The following is an 18,842-nucleotide window of genomic DNA, read 5'->3' as shown; positions in this document are numbered from 1 at the left end:
CAGATAGAATACTTGTCAAGAAGTTGATGGTTATGTAACTTGGCAGAGGAAATAAATGGGTACGTTACTTTCCAACGCAGAAACAAAATCAAAGATTTGAGGTGCAAAGGATTTCGGGTGTCCTTGAGCAAGAATATAAAGTCAAGTTTCCTTGCCGAATCGCAGTTGCGGAAGGCAAGTACAATGTCAGCAATTATTTCAAGAGAAGTAGCATAGAAGAAAGCAAGAACGTAATATTGAGCTTTATAAAGCATTGAAGAGGACTCACTTGGAATTGTTACGTAGTTTCGTGCCTCTCTTCTAAGGAAGGATGTGTTGACATTTTCGAGGATTCAAAGGACGTTCAGGAAAATTTGTCTGGGATTGGAAGGACTGTCATGTAAAAAACAAACAGGAGGAAATCTGCAGATGCTGGAAATTCAAATAACACACACAAAATGCTGGTGGAACACAGCAGGCCAGGCAGCATCTAACAGGAGAAGCACGATCCACGTTTCGGGCCGAGACCCTTCGTCAGGACTAGCTGAAAGGAAATTTACTAAGAGATTTGAAAACGGTGGCGGTAGAGGGAAATGCGAAATGATAGGAAAAGACCGGAGTGGGTGGGGTAAAGCTGAGAGCTGGAAAGGTGATTGGCGAAAGTGATACAGAGCTGGAGAAGGAAAAGGACCATGGAACGGGAGGCCTCGGGAGAAAATAAGAAAGAAAGAAAGGAAGGAAGGAGGAGGGGAGCACCAGAGGGAGATGGAGAACAAGCAGAGTGATGGGCAGTGAGAGACAGAAAGAGAGAGAAAAAGAAACAATTAAATATGCCAGGGATGGGGTAAGAAGGGGAGGAGGGGCATTAATGGAAGTTAGAGAAGTCAATGGTCATGCCATTATGTTGGAGGCTACTCAGCCAGTATATAAGGTGTTGTTCCTCCAACCTGAGTGTGGCTTCATCTTGACAGTAGAGGAGGCCATGAATAGACATATCAGAATGAGAATGGGACGTGGAATTAAAATGTGTGGTCACTGGGAAACATCTGATTGCTCTTGGCCTCTCCTCATTAGAGTTCAGAAGAACGAGGGTGTCCGAATTCAAACCCTTGGAATGTTGAAAGTTTTTCGATAGAGATAATTTGAAGGTTTACGTCCAATTGTGCCGGAGTCTCAGACAAGAGGAAACAGCAGAATAGAGGGGTGTCCTTTAGAAGTAAATCTGTGGACTTAGTTGCCACAGGCAGTTGTTGTGCCGAGTTATTTAGTATATTACAGACACAGCTACACTGAATGCTGATTAGTCAGGACCTGAAGGGATACGTGTAAAGACAGGAGATAGTGGCCGAAAGGGAACACAAAATGTATCAGCTGTGATAAAATGATGCAACAGACTCAATGGACCAAATGGGCGCATTCTGCGCCTGTACCTTACGGCCCTGTGCTCTTCTAATGTTCTCGTAATGTTACAGCCAACAGACAGATAAGCGACCACTGAACCGAATGAACAACAAGTGGAAAGCCAAAATGTAAAATAAGAAATCGTAATAATAACAGCTGAGGAAGTAATAAATGTCGATATGGAGATTATCAGATACAGAGTCATTGGGAGTGTGCATAGATTGTGAGAACAGTTTAGCAATGGGCGAGTGAATTGAGTGAAGTCATCTCTTCTGGTTCGAGAACCTAATTTTCAGGAGTAATCGTTGTCCCTGAACCAGACTATGTGGTTTGTAAGGTGCCTGTTCCTTCTTAAATATGACAGCAGCGAGAATACAGCCTGAGCAGACTTGTAGGGATCCTCGATGATGGATGCTGATTTTCTGCCTCAGCCTCCATCCAGAAGTTTTCAGCGGTTGAAGGCGGGGTAATATTCGTGATCGACTGGGTGGTGTCCACTACGTTTTCAAGGATATTCCCTTCAAGGGCATCGGTCTATACACAGCAAGGTGTAATGCAGCCAGTTGAGATACTCTAAATACACACCTATAGAAGTTTGTCAAAATTTTCAGATGTCCTGCCGAGTCTTCGTGGGCACTATCCTGCAATCAACCTTGTACCATTATCAAATTTCCTAACTCACCGTTGCACCTGCTGATCTAAATCATTTATAAATATCACATGGAGTAGGGCTCCAAACACAGATCCCTGCGGAACGCCAGTGATCACCAAACCACCCGCAGCTTTCTGTGGGCAACCAGCGCAGCGCTCTCACTTTCTGTACGAGTTCACCATGGGGATACAGTAATTTTCCAAGCTCTTGGAAGGACTCTCAAACAGCTCAGCGTAGCCAAGGTCGGATAACTGCCCACGAAGCAGCTGCCGTCTTCCCCGCTCCCCTGGTCAAAAGCGCAGTGTCACATTCACCATTTATAATCTTCTGATACTTTTCCTAACAATGCCTCGACGATGTATTCCGCTGTGCCTTTCTGAAGCCTGACGTGAAGTCAATCTAACCCAGGTGATTTACTCACTTCCACACTGTTCAATCCTCCCACCAACTGTTTTTTTTTGTGATGGCCGTAATACTCGCTCTGATTCCGATATCTCGTGCATTTCGAGCATATTACTGGGGTCTTATTGAATGAAAGCAGCTGCTCAGTACACAATTCATCCCACAGTAATTTTCCCTGTTCTCCGTTCCAAACTCTTCACCGTCAATTTCAATCTGTCAAATATTCCTTAGGGCCCAACGTTTGTTTTCTTACGTAAAGGTATATATCTTGTGGCCCCTCTGGACTGCACACTTTCCACAGCTGTGTTCTCCCCTAATCATTCGAGCCAATGCTTCCACTCCCTGTAGATGCAACACGGGAATTGTGCTCACACTTTTGTCCTTTTCTATGAGAACCAGAAGATCTGACCCAGGGTAACACTACCATTCTCTGCCCACAACACTGATGCCTTCCTATCCAATGTTGTTATACTTACCAACTCTAGAAAATAATCAAAATGAAATACAAAGGTGTGCAGATAACTTGTCTACTTAGTTTTCTATTAACTAATGACGTTATTGGCATACTAATAACGTATGCCATTCATGTACCTCCCACACATAGCCCATAATGAATTATGTAAATAAAGAATGCGTATTAATAATATATGTACAGTTTTACGAAAATATTTGCAACGCGCTCGGTCTCAGAAATCCTGCGTTCCCTCAGCCTCTCTTTACTTCTGAGTCTCCATAACATATGGACCCTCTGTATCGTCACATTTAAAGGGAGCACCTCAACCCGCACCGTGCACTGAGAGAAGGCTGAGTGAACACTGCACCGTGTCTCTGAGCGTTTTTCACTGAACCATTTTTGTTAACTTCTTCACGTCCTTCAAATAGGAGATCCTTCTGGGGAACAGAAGTCTCTATGGGCGGGTAAGTGGAATTCGAAAGCTGTGTCTGTGAGGAGGCGTTAAATGAACCAAAGGCATCGCGACATCGGGTGTGGTTCCATGCTGCTGGAAGGGTGGCAGAGACAGAACATAGAACACAGGAGAGTACAGTATTGCAACAGGCCCCTCGGCAAACAATATGGTGCCGAACTGAAGAGTAAATAAAACCTCTCCTAAACCAAATCCCTCCAACATACGCAATGTCCATAATCTTCCACGTTACTCACAATCATGGAGCTTCATATCTAAGCGTCACTTATAACCTCTTATTTATTTGCCTCTACTATCTCACCAGACCGTACAGTCCAAACATTCACCAATCTCTGGGTTAAAAAAAAGTTACCCCTCACATCACCCTCGAACCTACCCCCTCTCAACCTACAACCTCTAATATTAGATATTTCTGCCTTGGGAAAAAGATACTGTGTATTCCATCTATGCGTCTCATAATTTCTACTCAGCCCCTCCGCTCCAAAGAAAACAACACAAGTTGTTGTATCTCTCAAGTTAGCACATGGCCTCTGAACCAGGCAGGATGCTGGTAATCCTCTTCTGCACCCTGCCCAAAGCCTCAACATCCTTCCCATGGTGGCATGACTAAAACTGTATTCAATACTCTAGATGCGGCCGAACCAGATGTTTATAAACTTGCAATATAACCTACTCGCAATTATACTAATTCCTCAACTAATAAAAGCGAACATTGCTTAAACCTCCTTAGTCGCTTTATCGAACTTTATACCTGTTACTGACGAGCTCTCAACTTGGACCCCAAATTCTCCCTAAACTCAACACAGTTATTGGTCTTTCCTTTTGGAGTGTACTTTCTCCTAGCATTTTCCCTACCAAGGTGCAACATCCCACATTTATGTGGGTTGAACTGCTTCTACCATTTTTCTGTCTATATCTGCAACTGATCTATGTTGCGCTGTACGTTTTGCAAGTCCTTCTACACAATCCACAAATCCATCAATTCTGGATATCATTCACAAACCTACTAACACACCTGTCGATATCTGCATCCCGGTTATTTATTCACACCACAAACAGAAGAGGTCGCAGCCCAGATCCTTGCTGTGCTTCACTAATTAAAACTCCAGGTTCAATAAGGCCATTCAATAATTAATATCTCACTGGAATGGAACTAACCTGAGCCTCAATGGTAAATAGTTTCCAGGAATTCCCTTTTTTCGCTTTTCATGAAGATGTAAAACTTTAGCCATTCGCCTGTCCTCTGGCATCTCGCATGTGGCTAGAGAGGATATTTTTCCAAGGATCGTGCAATCCCGTCTCTTGCTTCCCTCACTAACCTATGGAACTCCCATCATGTCCTGGAGACTTATTCACCTGAAAAATCATTCCGAGGCCCGAGGTGTTTCTCCTAATTTTGCTCTAAACACCTAACATATTTATAAACAGAACACCAATCTGCTGCTCCTCCATGTCTTTTACCCAGATAAATACGGAAATAAAATACTCAGTGAATACGTCACTCACATTTTCCGCATTAAAGCAAACCTAGCCTCCCGCCACTCCGAAAAAATTCAATAATCATACACTGTCCATAGTCATTCGTTTGTTCCTGACATTTGTATGGAATGTTGCTTAATTAAATTCATCCTAATCCTGCTTGCCAAGGACTCTTGGTTCTCCTCATTCTTTTTTTCCCTACATTACTGGCTTCGTTATACTCCTGATTTGCTCCGTTTGATCCGAATTTACGGAGCTTTACTTATGTTAGCTTTTTCAGGTCGGCACCTCCTCTCGTTGGACGGTGCACATATTCATTTAATAAAGCATCCAGTTAATAAATTCTCCCCATCTAATCGCCTTGCATTGAGAATGTACATTTTTGTATTGGGGAAGTTGAAATTTCCAATGAGATCAAAACTTTAATTTTACACAGGTTGTTGCGTTCATTACCTGGCTGTTCATTAATGTTCTAGCAGCTAATGCAGACCCTGTACTGCAAACCAATCAGTGTGATCGCACGCTACCTATTCCAGAAGCATCTCTCTTCACATTGCTCCTCCGAAGAGTGAAACGGTGTAAATGCTGCATCGTGTGTGTATGTGAGAAGGGAGGTAAGCTGGGGCAGCGCCCACAGTGAACTGCAGCAGGGTTCTCTGGTTTGGAGTAAACTAAGGAAAGGAGTTTGGTTGAAGAGTTGAACTTGATGTTAAATCCGGAGGTCCAACGTGTCCCGGTGCTGCCTCTGAGCACATCAGGAAGGGATCAGTGTTGAGTGTGAGTGAGATGTGGATTGTGGATTGTTAACTTCAAGATGTCGGGCCATTAATTACTTTTTCTTATTTTTCCACCATCTCCATCAGGGTATCGTATGACTTCAGCTCGATGCCGGCAGGGTAAGTGGCATTGGAATGTTGTGTCTGTGATTGCGCTAGTTGATGAACCAGAGACGTTACAGTACCAGGCTTGTGCTCATGCACGGTGGGGGTGAGGAGAGCGGGGTGTGGGGAGCGCTACGGTGGCGAGAAAGAGAAAAAAAATCTCCTCACTCTGCTCCTTCGAGGGAAGGAACGGTTTTGAACAGCTTCCTTTCGCTGTTTAGTGAGTCCACGAAACTGGTGTGGTCAGTGACCCCTGTCCCTACCTTGTGCTCCTGAAACGTTGCCCAGGCATGATCTTCCCTATTATAAACTGTGCGGACCATCCTAGTTCATCACGTACGTAGATAAGAAAACATTGAACAGGACAGCTTTTTGTTGGCCCTTTGGTCCTTGATGTTTTACCGACTCTAAACTTGTTCTCCTCCAGCGCCTTCTATTTCTCCATTATCCGTGTGCTAAGAGAGTCTCTGAAATGACCCTAATGTGTGTGTCTATACCACCACCATTGATATTGCGTTTCACACACTCACTACTATAGGTAATAACGCACCGCTGGCTGCCCCTATACATACCCCCAAATCGCTTTAAAATTCCCTCCCCTTGTCAAACTTATCCACTCTACGGTGTAGTACAAAATTCCAAATGTGGTTTAACCAGAGTTTTATAAAGCTGCAACAGTACCTTGCGGCTACCGAACTTGCTCCCCCGCCGAATTATCCCAAATCATTCATACACATCCTTAACTACCCTATTAAATGGCGCGGAAACTTTAAAGATTAATTGACGTCAAGGCTGAAAGATCTTCTTCTCCTCAATATTTTCAATTACCCTGTCATAATCCATGGATTCTGCATTCTAATTCGACCTTTCTAAGTGCAATTCTTCTCTCTTCCCCATACTCAACTTGACTCGCCATTTCTCAAACCAGTTCTGCATCCATCAATGCCCATTTGTAACCCTCGACAACCCACCACATTATCCATTAACATCCATATTTTGCCTGTTATCTATGTCTATTCATTTCCTCATCAAAATCATTTGTGAAATTCAAAAAGACCAGGAGTCTCAGATCAGATCTCTACGGAACACAGAATCTCACTGAACTCCAGGTGGAATAATCTCCAACTGCTAGCACACTCTGTCTTCGGTAAGCCAGTTCCCTACCTACACGGACAAGATTCTCTGCAATCCCTATCACATGACTTTCTGAATGGGCCAACAATGAGGAATCTTATCAAACCTCCTGATAAAATATATGTATACACCATCATCGTACAAGCCTGCAACGTGGTTTGCAGCACCCGGACGAATTTAATCGCATTCTTGAGACACGACCTGCACTTGGCAAGACCATGCTGACTACCTCTATTCAGACTATATTTCTTGAAGTGCCTACATATCTACTGCAGCAGTTCGCACACAACGGCATAACCTTTAGAACCTTAGAACCATAGAAAACTATAGCACAGTACAGGCACTTCAGCCCTCCATGCTGTGCCGACCGACATAATCCTTAAAAAATGTACTAAACCCACACTTCCCCATAACTCTTTATTTTTCTTTATTCCATGTGCCTGTCCAAAAGGCTCTTAAATACCTCTAATGTTTTAGACTCCACCACCATCCCTGGCGAGTCATTGCAGGCACTCACAACCCTCTATGTAGAAAACTTACCCCCGATGTCTCCCCTAAACTTCCCTCCCTTAATTTTGTACCTATGCCCTCTGGTGTTTGCTATTGGTGCCCTGGGAAACAGGTACTGACTATCCACCCTATCTATGCCTCTTTTAACCTTGTAGACCTCTATCAAGAGCCCGCTCATTCTTCTATGCTCCAAAGTGAAAAGTCCCATCTCTGATAACCTTGCTTCATGTGACTTGTTCTCCAAACCAGACAAAATCCTGACAAATCTCCTCTGCACCCTCTCCATAGTTTCCACATCCTTCCTATTATGAGGTGACCAGAACTGAACACAATACTCTAAGTGTCTCAACAGAGATTTGTTGAGTTGCAACATGACCTCTCTACTTTTGAAATCAATCCCCTTGTTAATGAAGCCAAGCATCCCATAGGCCTTCTAAACTACCCTATCAACCTGTGCAGCGACCTTGAAGGATGTATGGATTTGAACCCCAAAGTCCCTTTGTTCATCCACGCTCTTAAGTAACTGACCATTAATCCTGTACTCAGTCTTCTGGTTAGTCCTTCCAAATTGCATCACCTCACACTTATCCGGATTGAACTCCATATGCTATTTTTCTGCCCAACTCTGCAGCTTGTCTATATCCTCTGTTAACATTCGACAACATTCAGCTCCATCCACAACTGCTCCAATCCTCGTGTCATCCGCAAACTTACTCACCCATTCTTCCGCCTCTACATCAAGCTCATTTATAAAAATTACAAATAGCAGGGGTTCCAGGGCAGATCCCTCCGGCACTCCAATAGTCACCGAACTCCAGGCAGAATACTTTCTTTCCACAACTACCTTCTACTTTCATCCTTTAAGCCATTTTATTTTATCCAAGCAGCCAAGGTTCCACTTATCCCATGCCTCATAACTTTCTGGATAAGTCTCTCGTGAGGAACTTTACTGCTCTATCATTCCCATCGTTTTCAATATTAGATTCTTTGAAAAAACGGAAAACATTTGCAGCTTACAATCCCCCGGTACGACTGAAGAGGGTAATAGGAATGCAAAGTCCATCGCCAAAAGCGCGCAATATCCTTCGGGTGCTTCCCGTAGAAAACTGGAGTATATCTCCTCCGGCACCAGGGATTAACTGTCCTCAAGTTTTTGAAAGGATTCAGCTCATAAAACCAGAATATATAATAGAGATCCGGGACATCGAGCCTGCTACGCCATTCAATCATAGGCTGATCCAGTTCTTCCAGTCATCCCCTCTCCCCTGCTTTACCCCATCCCCTTTGATGTCTTGGCAAATTCAGAATCTATCTATCTCTGCCTTAAATGCACCCAATGACTTGGCCTCCACAGCCGCTTGTGGCAACAAATTGCACAGATTTACCACCTTCTGAGTGAAGTAATTTGACGTCATGTTAGTTCCAAAAGGAGGTCTTCAATCCTGAAATTATGCCCTATTTTCCTAGATGCCCTTACCATGGTAAATAACTTGCCATATCTGATCTTTTCGCGCCTTATAATGTTCGAAATGTTTCTATGAGATCCCACCTCATTCTCCTGAACTCTAGGGAATACAGCCCAGAGCTGCCAGATGTTCCTCATACATTAACATTTTCATTGCTGGATTCATTCTTGCGAATCTTCTCTGCACCTTCTCCAATGTCAGTATATCCTTTGTAAAATAATGAGTCCAAAACTGCAGACAATACTCCAAATAAGTTCTCACGTATTCCTTATAGAGCCTCAAAATCACATCCCTGCTCTGATATTCTATGTGAGGTGAGGTGCGATAATAGCAGGGGTGTTGTGGTGAGAGATTTTAGTTTCCCAAATATTGATTGGCATCTCCCTAGAGTGAGGGATTTAGAAGGGATGCAGTCTGCTAGGTGTGTTGAGGAAGGGTTCGTGACACATTATGCAGATAAAACTACAAGAGGAGAGGCTGTACGTGATCTGATATTGGGATATGAATCTGGTCAGTTGCCAGTTATCTCTGTGCGAGAGCATTTTGGAGATAGTGATCACAATTCTATCTCCTTTACCATAGCATTGTAGAAGGACAGGAACAGACAAGTTAGGGAAACGTCTAATTGAAGTAAGGGGAAATACGAGGCTGTCAGGCAGGAAAATGGAAGCATAATTTGGAAACAGATGTTCTCAGGGAAATGTACGGAAGAATTCTGAACCCCAGGCTACTCTGAGAAGCGAACGAAGAGATCGATGCGCCTGTTGGGATGAACTTCGCATTATCAATGGAGACGGGAGAGGTTCCGGACGATTGGAGGTTTGCGGATGTTGTTCCTTTATTCAAGAAAGGGAGTAGAGACAGCCCAGGAAATTATAGACCAGTGAGTCTTACCTCAGAGGTTGGTAGGTTGATGGAGAAGATCCAGAGAGGCAGGATTTATAAATATTTGGAGAGGTGTAATATGATTAGGAGTAGTCCGCATGGCTTTGTCAAGGGCAGGTAGTGTCTCACGAGCTGATTGAATTTTTTGAGTATGTGACTAAACACATTGGAGCAGTGGATGTAGTGTACATGGATTTCAACAAGACATTTGATAAGATACCCCATGCAAGGCTTACTGAGAAAATAAGCATGCATGGGATCCAGGACTGGCTTACTCACAGAAGACTAAGTGTTGTTGTAGTGGGGTCATACCCTGCATGGAGGTCGGTGAACAGTGGTGTGCTTTAGGGATCTGTTCTGGGACCCCTACTCTTCCTGATTTGTATAAATGACCTGGATGAGGAAGTGGAGGAATGGGTTAGTAAATTTGCTAATGGTACGAAGGCTTGGGGCGTTGTGGATAGTATGGAGGGCTTTCAGAGTTTACACCGGGATATTGATAGGATGCAATTCTGGGCTGAGAATTGGGAGATGGAGTTCAACCCAGATAAGTGTGAGGTTTCGCAGATGTTAATTTTGGTAAGTCAAATATAATGGCAGATTATAGCATTAACGGTAAGACTCTTGTCAGTGTGGGGGATTAGAGGGATCTTAGGGTCCAAGTCCAGATGACACTCAAAGCTGCTACGCAGGTTCACTGTGATTAAGAAGACATACAGTGTATTGGCCGTCATCAGCCGTAGCATTGAGTTTAAGAGCAGAGAGGTAATGTTGCAACTATATAGGAACATGTTCAGACCCCACTTGGAGTATTGTGCTCAATTCCAGTCGCCTCACTACAGGAAGGACGTGGAAACCATAGAAAGGGCACTGAGCAGATTTACAAGGATGTTCCCTTCATTGGGGGTACGCCTTATGAGGATCGATTGAGTGAACTCGGCGTTTTCTCCTTGCAGCGAAAGAAGATGAGAGATGGCCAGTTAAGTGTGTACAGGATAATGAAAGAAATTGATCATGTGGATAGTCAGAGAATTATTCCCAGGGGTGAAACGGGTAGTACGATAGGGCATAGTTTTAAGGTGCTTGTAAGTAGCTACAGAGGAGATGTCAGGGGTAGGTTTTCATGCAGAGAGTGGTGAATGTGTGGAATAGGCTGCCGGCGGCGGTGGTGGAGAGGGAAACGATAGGGTTTTTTAAGAAACTCCTGGGTAGGTGCATGGAGCTTCGAAAACTAGGCTATGGGTAAGCCACGAGAAATGAATGTCAACACAACATTCTCCTTGTTTAAAAACCGACTCAACCTGGAGGTTAACCTTTAGGGTATCCTGCACAAGGACTCCCACTTCCCTTGCATGTCTGCATTTTGAATTCTCTCCCGATCTAATTAATAGTCTGCCCATTAATTTCTGCCATCTAAGTGCAAGACCATAAACTTACCAACATGGTATTTCTTTTGACAACTCTTTGCCCATTCCCCCAAATTACGCACGTCTCTCTGCAGGCTCTCTGTTTCCTTAACACTACCCGCTCCTCTGCTTAACTTTGCATCATCGGCAAATTTAGCCACAAATCCATTTGTACCTTAGTTCAAGTCATTGACATGCATCGTCCATATGGCCGGTTCCAACAACGACACCTCTGGAACTCAACTGGTAACCGGCAGCCAGCCAGAATAGGATCCCTTTATACCCAATCTCTGTTTTCTGTCGATCAGCTAATTCTCCACCCTGTAACTTCCCTGAAATTCCATGGGCTCTTATCTTGCTAAGCAGACTCATGTGCGGCACCTTGTCAAAGTCCTTCTGAAAATCCAAGTAAAGCACGTCTACTGTATCACCGTTGTCTACTCGGCTTGTAATTTTCACAAAGAATTGTGCTAGGTTTGACAGGCAGGATTTTCCTTTCAGGAAACCGTGCTGGTTTTACCCTATCTTGTCATGTGCTCCAGGTACTCCGTAATCTAACCTCTAACAATCAATTCCAACAACTTCCCAAGCACTGATGTCTGACAAACAGGTCTGTAGTTTCCTTTCTGCTGCCTCCCACACTTACTATATAACGGAGTAACATTTGAAATTTTCCAGTCATCCGCTACCATACCAGAATCTATTGATTCTTGAAAGATCATCGTTAACGCCTCCACATTCTCTCCAGCTTCTTCCTTCAGAACATCAAGGGTACATTTCATCATTCCAGGAGATTTATCCACCCTCAGATCATTAAAAGTCCTGAGTACCTTCTCAGTCGTAATTTTCACTGCACATTCTTCACTTCCCTCTCATTGTTGAATGTCCGGTAAACTGCAGACGTCTTCCACTGTGAACACTGATGCAAAACACGCATTCACTTCCTCTGTCATCTCTGCATCTCTCATTGCAATATCTCCCGCGTCATTTTCTATTAATCCTATATCTACCCTCGACTCTCTTTTACCCTTAATGTACTTAAAAAATCTATTAGTATCTTCACTGATATTAGTCAATAGCATCCTCTTGTAATTCATCTTTTCGTTCCAAATGAACTTCTTTTTTTACTTCCGCAAGTTCTTACAAGCTCCTCAATGTTCTATCTTCCCACGAGCTGTGGCTTCCGTTTATGGCTTCCGTTTATGCCCCGTCTTTTGCTTTTCCTTCGGCTCTGACTTCACTTGTCAGCCACGGTAGTGTCCTTCTCCCCTTTGCAAATATATCATTATTTTTATTTCCTGCAAGTGTCCCTTTCCAATCAACTTTGGCCAGTTTCCCTCCCCATGCCATTGTAATTTCCTTTATTCCAGTGACATACCGACACGTTGGATTTTATTTTTCCCTCTCAAATATCAATACGGAATTGATAATAATGTGATCTCTGTTTCCTCAGTGTTCCTTAACCTTGAGCTCTCTCACCACTTCCAATCATTGTACAACAGCCAAACCAGTACAACCGATCCGCTAGTGGGCTCAACAACAAGCCGTTCTAAAGAAAATCAGCCCTTAAACTTCTACAAATTCTCTCTCTTGAGTCCATCAGTACTGACCTGGTTTTCTCAATACGCTTCCATGTTGATATTCCCAATGATTATCATGACATTGCCTTTCTGACACGGATCTTCTGTTTCCTGCTGTAATTTGTAAACCGACACCCCGGCTGCTGTTTGGAGGCCTGTATATAACTGCCATTAGGGTCCTTTTACCCTTGCCATTTCTTAACTCAAACCGTGGTGACTCTACACCTTCCAATCCTATGTCACCTCTTTACAATTATTTAATATTATTTCTTATACACAGAGCCACAGCACCCCTTCTGCCTACTAACCTATCTTTCCGATACACCGTATATCCTTGGACGTTCAGCTCCCGATGGCAGCCATTCTTTAGCCGTGTTTCAGAGATGGCCACATCCTCATATTTGCCAATCTGTAGCTGAATTTTCAGATCGTCCATTTTATTCCTTATGCTGCGCGCACTCATGCTACTTAACATCGACCTGTTCAGGCATATCAGCCTGTTCTAGTTGTGCTCACATTTGTCAAGGTCTTTCTGAATCGTGAATACTGAGAGAAAGTATTCATTAAGGAACTTTCCTACCTCTCCGATACCAGGCCCATGTTTCCTCTGTTATTCCTGATCGGTCCTGTCGTGACTCACGTAATCCTTCAGTTCCCAACATCCGTGGAAAACACCTGGGTATTTAATCTCCTTCCTAGCGATATTTTAACTCTGTCTGATCGTAGATTCCATGCTCTCTAACTGTAGGAATGCGTTGCCCAGCGCATCTGTGCCGCCGGCTCTCCACGCTCACCCGGCCAAGCAGTGCCGCTTTCTGAGATCGGTTCTCTGCTGACCAATACAATCCCGTCAATAAAGGGACAGTGGTTGCACTGAGAAACTCTCCCCTCACCTCTCTCTGTTTCACCTTTCAGTAACGAGGTCTGGTTCGTTGCCACTGGCGAAATGGATTGCCCACACATATGAGGACGAACCCTGTATCGCCCGCCTTGCTTCCTATCAATCACCGCTTTCGGCCCGCTCTCCACTAACAACGTGTTCCCATACCGCTATTCAGTATTCACTGCACTGGCCTGTTCACCCAGCCTGGCCTCGGCACCCGGTAACCAACACGTGACGGATCATCACCCACTCTCACAGTAACCGCAATGTGGCTAGATTAGGAGACCTTTTCGAGGACTTCCGGCCACCATGGTCCTCCACTGACCCAGGAATATCGGACCGCGTTGATAAGGGAAGCAGCCCTGAGAAAACTGTGCCCATGTCGGGAACAGACAGATTTGTCCTGTCCCGGGGTCCTTTGCATCCCTGGTGCAAGAGTGAGATCCGGAATACATTAAAAACACCGAGTCACGCAGGTTGACGCTTGGGGTTTTAAGGGATGTTTGGGTTTCCTCGGGGAACGCACTGGAGAAGATGGGGGCCACAGGACACTTCTGTCTCACCGCCCTGGTGTCGGCACTGGAGAGGTGCACACACTGGGCAGAACGGGCAGCGGGTGTTCGATGTGATATGCCTCTGTCTGTATGTAGCTACAATAATTCTCCTGTGCTCTGATGATGGGAAAGGGTTACAGTTTTCCGGTGTTCACATTCTCTGGTATCGGTACTGACGATACACTATCCCGCTGATCGCTGCCCCGCCGTAGTATAACCGTTACTCCATCCAGCTGCATAACTCAATAAAGCTGACGCTGTTTGCATTAAACTGGTCTCGGTCTCTTGACCGAACCTTGCTGTATTCGGTACCGGCGAACCTTTGGGAAGGCCTGTCAATCTCTACCGAGCGCATTGAGCAGCCTGCTCCCAGAGCAGACAATGCAGTGGCCTGAAACAGCCCATCCCACTTCCCTCCCAAAGCCTAGTCACTCTGAGGCAGCTTCCAGCTGCTGGTGAAGCCGCTTGGGGAGTGGGAGTGTGGGAATGCATAGACACACCGACGCAGAGAATGTCACCAGTGGGATTTCTCTCAAGGGCCCGATGGGCTAAACAAACTCCTGCTATGATGATGTCACCTACCGTGGAAGTATTCTGGTCTGAAGTTATGGCTGAGGTGGGCAGAGTTTAGCTGAATATTAGTCGGTTGACAGACAGGGTCTCCCCCATTCCGGGGCAGAAGGCTTTCTCACACTCCTCCCCCTCCAGTCCCACGCATTCAAATCACCACGGGGTCAATCACCAAACCCGTCTTACTGGGAGACAGTAACACCAGGGACGGAGGACGGGGCCGGTGGGTGTGTGGGACTCAGGGTCATTAATGTTAACTGTGTAGAGAGGAGCATTCACTGCGGGACAAGGAGAAGAAGGCTGAGAGTGAGGGCGGGAGGCGGAGATATATGACTGCTCGGGAAGAGAAAAGGGTTGGGTCCAATGTAAGGGTGAATGCTCGGAAATGTGATTAGTAAAGGTTATGTGATGAGGGGGTGATAGAGGTGACTATGGAGTGATTGGGGGGTATGGGGGGCTTTTGAGAGACGGTTGGCGAGCGTCTAGGGAGGAAGTGGCGTGAGGTTGTCGGTAGGATGGATGGAGGTGGGTATGGCGGTGATGGCGTTCGGAGAGACCGATCAGCCAAGGGTCAGGGGGAGAGTGGCGTGGGGTTGACGATGGGTAGTGGAGGGGAGTTGTAGGTGGGTATTGCGGAGAGTGGCATGCGTCTGAATGTGCGGAGATCAGAATCAGAACTAGGCTTAATATTGCAGTCCTATGTCTGGAATTTATTTTTTTCTGGCAGCAGTTCAGTAAAATAATTCCTGAAATGTTTTCCTAAAATAATTGTTTTAAGGTAAATATGTAGTTCTTAAACAGAGGGTAAATAGTGAGGTAGTGCAGAGGGGTTCATTCTCCAGTTAGAAATCTGGTGCTGGAGAGAAAGAAACTGTCCCTGAAACTGGGGATGTGGGTCTTCAGAATCTGTCACTTCCTCATTGACGGTGGCAATGAGAAGAGGGAATGTTCAGGATTGAATATCCTTAATGATAGATGTCCCGTTTCTAATAATCAATTTTCGAAGATACCTTCGATGCCGGAGATGATGTTTCCCGTGATGCACTCGGCTGAAATTTCTGCAACTGTTTTTATTATTTTACTGGAAGTGATGGAAGTTCGGCCGGGTGATCATTGAAGGTTCAGGGCGGAGTTGCGGATTTGGGAGTTTCACCGCCCGTTAGCACAGTGAGGAGCGCGGAAGTCAGACATAGACTGTGACCCTCAGTACACCGAAATCTCGGCCCGGCCTGTTCTCCCAGAGCTCACAGTAGGTCTCAGCGGAGGATGCCACTCGAACCCTCCAAGCAGCCCCGCCATTCTCTGTGACGATGGGTATTCAAACCTGAGCAAAGCTCCTCGTCTGCACAGCTGACTTCGGCAATAAATTCAACAGTTTCATCAGACTCTGGCAGAATAAATTCCACAGTTTCATCATACTCTGGCAGAATAAATTCCACAGTTTCATCACACTCTGGCAGAATAAATTCCACAGTTTCATCATACTCTGGCAGAATAAATTCCGCAGTTTCATCATACTCTGGCAGAATAAATTCCACAGTTTCATCATACTCTGGCAGAATGAATTCCACAGTTTCATCACACTCTGGCAGAATAAATTCCTTTTCGTCTCCTTCCTTCTATTTTGAGGCTGTGTTCTCCCAAGAAGTGGTCCCACTGACCAGTAATCTGAATCCGTGCGCCCTGCAGAAGTTCCTCAGCCACGTATTTACATGCCAAGTTATTCTCTTCTCATTCTCCGTACGGTTCAGGAAGGTTTCCAGAGGTAACAATCGTTGATGTCCTGTTCTGCCTTTTTTCACTTAGCATCCTACAGTCTCTCTTCAGACCTCCTTACTTTGATTATAGGTGGTGACATGTAGCAAGATATCTGACTGCCTACACTTCCACGTCAATGCCCTAGACCCTACCTGAGTAAACTTGACCTTTGCATCTGGGAGGGAACACACCATCCGGGTGTTTCTAAGCACCCACGGAATCTCGACTCTGCTGCTCCGGTGTTTTAATCTCCTTTCAACACCGCAGTCCTATTCACCACTCTTCCTAAAAATAAATGAGTTAAATGAGTGTTCACGGAGAGAACGGGTCAAGTAAGGGTGAAAGCTCGGAAACTTGTTCAGTAAAGTCGGAGAGGTGGGAGTTTGGAGGTGACTATGGCGGTGATTGGGGTCACAGGAATTAGAAAAGTCCGATCTGCGGGGGTCCAGGGAAGAGGCGGCGTGTGGTTTCCGGTGGAAGGAGGCCTTGGAGCTGACGGTGGTTGTGATCGCTGGTGGTGGGGGGTGTGCGTGTGGCTGACGTTGGGTAGGGGGTGTGGTGGGGATTGTGAAGGTGATTATGCGGGTTGGTGTGGTTCGTAGAGATCGGTCGGAGTGGTTCAAGGGAGGGAGTGAAGTTTGGATGACGGTGGGAAGATCAGAATCAGAACCAGGTTTAATATCACCGGCTCATGTTGGACAATCTGTTGTTTTACGACAGCAAGTTATTAAAATACATAGTTAGGTCTGAATATAAAATAAGTATTTCAATTAAATATTTAGTTCTTACAAAGATGATAAATAGTGAGGTAGTGTATATGGGTTCGTTGTCACTCAGAAGATTGATGTTGGAGGGAAATAAACTGAGCCCGAAACTTGGAATGTGGGTCTCCAGGCTCCGTTTACTCCTCCTTGACTGTAGTTTCCAAAGTAGAAAATCATTCATGGTGGATGCCGCCTTTCTGATCATCGCGTTTGGCAGATGCCTTCTGTGCTGGAGATGCTGGTGCCCGTTATGGAGTTGGCTGATATTTCTGCAGTTGTTATGTCTTCCCCGAGGAAGTGATGGAAATTCGGCAGTGTGATCATTCAATGTGCAGGGAGGGTTTTTGCGGTTTTGGGAGATTCATTGCTCATCCTGCCCATTAATGCAGTGAGGGACGTGGAGGCGACCGGCAGCTTGTGATTCCCTGTACCCTGACACTGAGTCCCTGCACGGTTCTCCCAAATCTTGCAGTAGATCACAGCAGAGGATACCACTCGAACCCTGAACGCTGCCCTGGATAATCAAACCTGATCAACGCTCCTTGTGTATTCCTGGACCCCACTGACATCAGTTCCCCATCAGTTAAATATTTAGCTGTCTCCACTTTAACTCTTCCCCATAGACCGTTACGATTACCACCATAGCCACTAGATCAGGGTTTAGAATATTCTGCAGATAAGACCATAAGATACAGGAGCAGAACTAAGCCAATTGACCCAGCGTGTCTGTTTCGCCTTTTCATCATGGCTAATTCATGTTCCCTCTCAGCCGCAGTCTCATGTCTTCCCCAGTTTCCCTTCACGTCCTACAATCTATCAAAGTCAGACTTAAATATACTCAATTAGCTGGCCTCCATTGTTGATTATGACAATGTATTTCACAATTTCACCAAGTTCTGGCTAAAACGAAATTCTTCTCCTCTCCATCCCTCTATTCTGCGGCTGTATCCTCCCAAGAAGAGATGTCACTGACCTATAAATCTGAAACCCTGTCTCCTGCAGCAGTAACTCAGCCACACATTCATCTGCCAAATTATCCTATTCTTATGCTCTCTGCCGTGTGGCACAGGAAGGACTCCAAAGATGACTACCATGGATGTCCTGTTTTACCGCTTTCATACAAACACATATATAAAACATAGAAACATAGACCTACAGCACAATCCAGACCCGTCGACACACAAAGTGCTGCCGAACATGCTCCTACCTTAGAAATTACTAGGCTTAAACATAGCCATCTATTATTCCTAAGCTCTATGTACCAATCCAAAAGTCTCTTAAAAGACCCTATTATATCCGCCTCCACCACCGTTGTCGGCAGCCCATTCCACGCACTCACACACTCTGAATAGAAAAAAACAACTTAACTCTGACATCTCCTCTGTACCTACTCCACGGGACGTTAAAACTTTGTCCTCTTCTGGCAACCTCCAGCCCTGGGGAGAAAAAAAAAACAAAAGCAAGCCTCTGACTATCCAGACGATCAATGTCTCGAGCAACCCAAATTCATCCAGCAACCTAAAATCTCTCCTCTTTAATCTAAAATCAGTACCTCTTTATCTTTTAAATCGATGTCATTCGTACTGATAGGTACGAAGACATCCGGCTGCCG

At 45.1% G+C, this 18,842-nt stretch overlaps 1 protein-coding gene across 6 annotated transcripts in view; it reads left to right on the top strand.

Moving 5' to 3' along the window:
• Positions 1 to 13,763, top strand: part of LOC140723457 (uncharacterized) — a 56,979-nt gene extending 43,216 nt beyond the window's left edge. For all 6 annotated transcript variants that reach the window (XM_073038032.1, XM_073038035.1, XM_073038033.1 and 3 more), the window contains 3 exons: positions 3,317 to 3,352; positions 5,703 to 5,735; positions 13,617 to 13,763. In XM_073038032.1, the coding sequence (XP_072894133.1) occupies positions 3,317 to 3,352; positions 5,703 to 5,735; positions 13,617 to 13,668 (121 nt within the window). In that variant the 3' untranslated portion in view covers positions 13,669 to 13,763. The remainder of the gene's footprint in view (positions 1 to 3,316; positions 3,353 to 5,702; positions 5,736 to 13,616) is intronic.
• Positions 13,764 to 18,842: the final 5,079 nt, after the last annotated feature.

Source organism: Hemitrygon akajei, unplaced genomic scaffold, assembly GCF_048418815.1.
Source record: "Hemitrygon akajei unplaced genomic scaffold, sHemAka1.3 Scf000114, whole genome shotgun sequence".
Taxonomy (NCBI): Eukaryota; Metazoa; Chordata; class Chondrichthyes; order Myliobatiformes; family Dasyatidae; genus Hemitrygon; species Hemitrygon akajei.
Note: the sequence above shows the minus strand (reverse complement) of the source record. Positions and strands in the feature narration are given on the sequence as shown.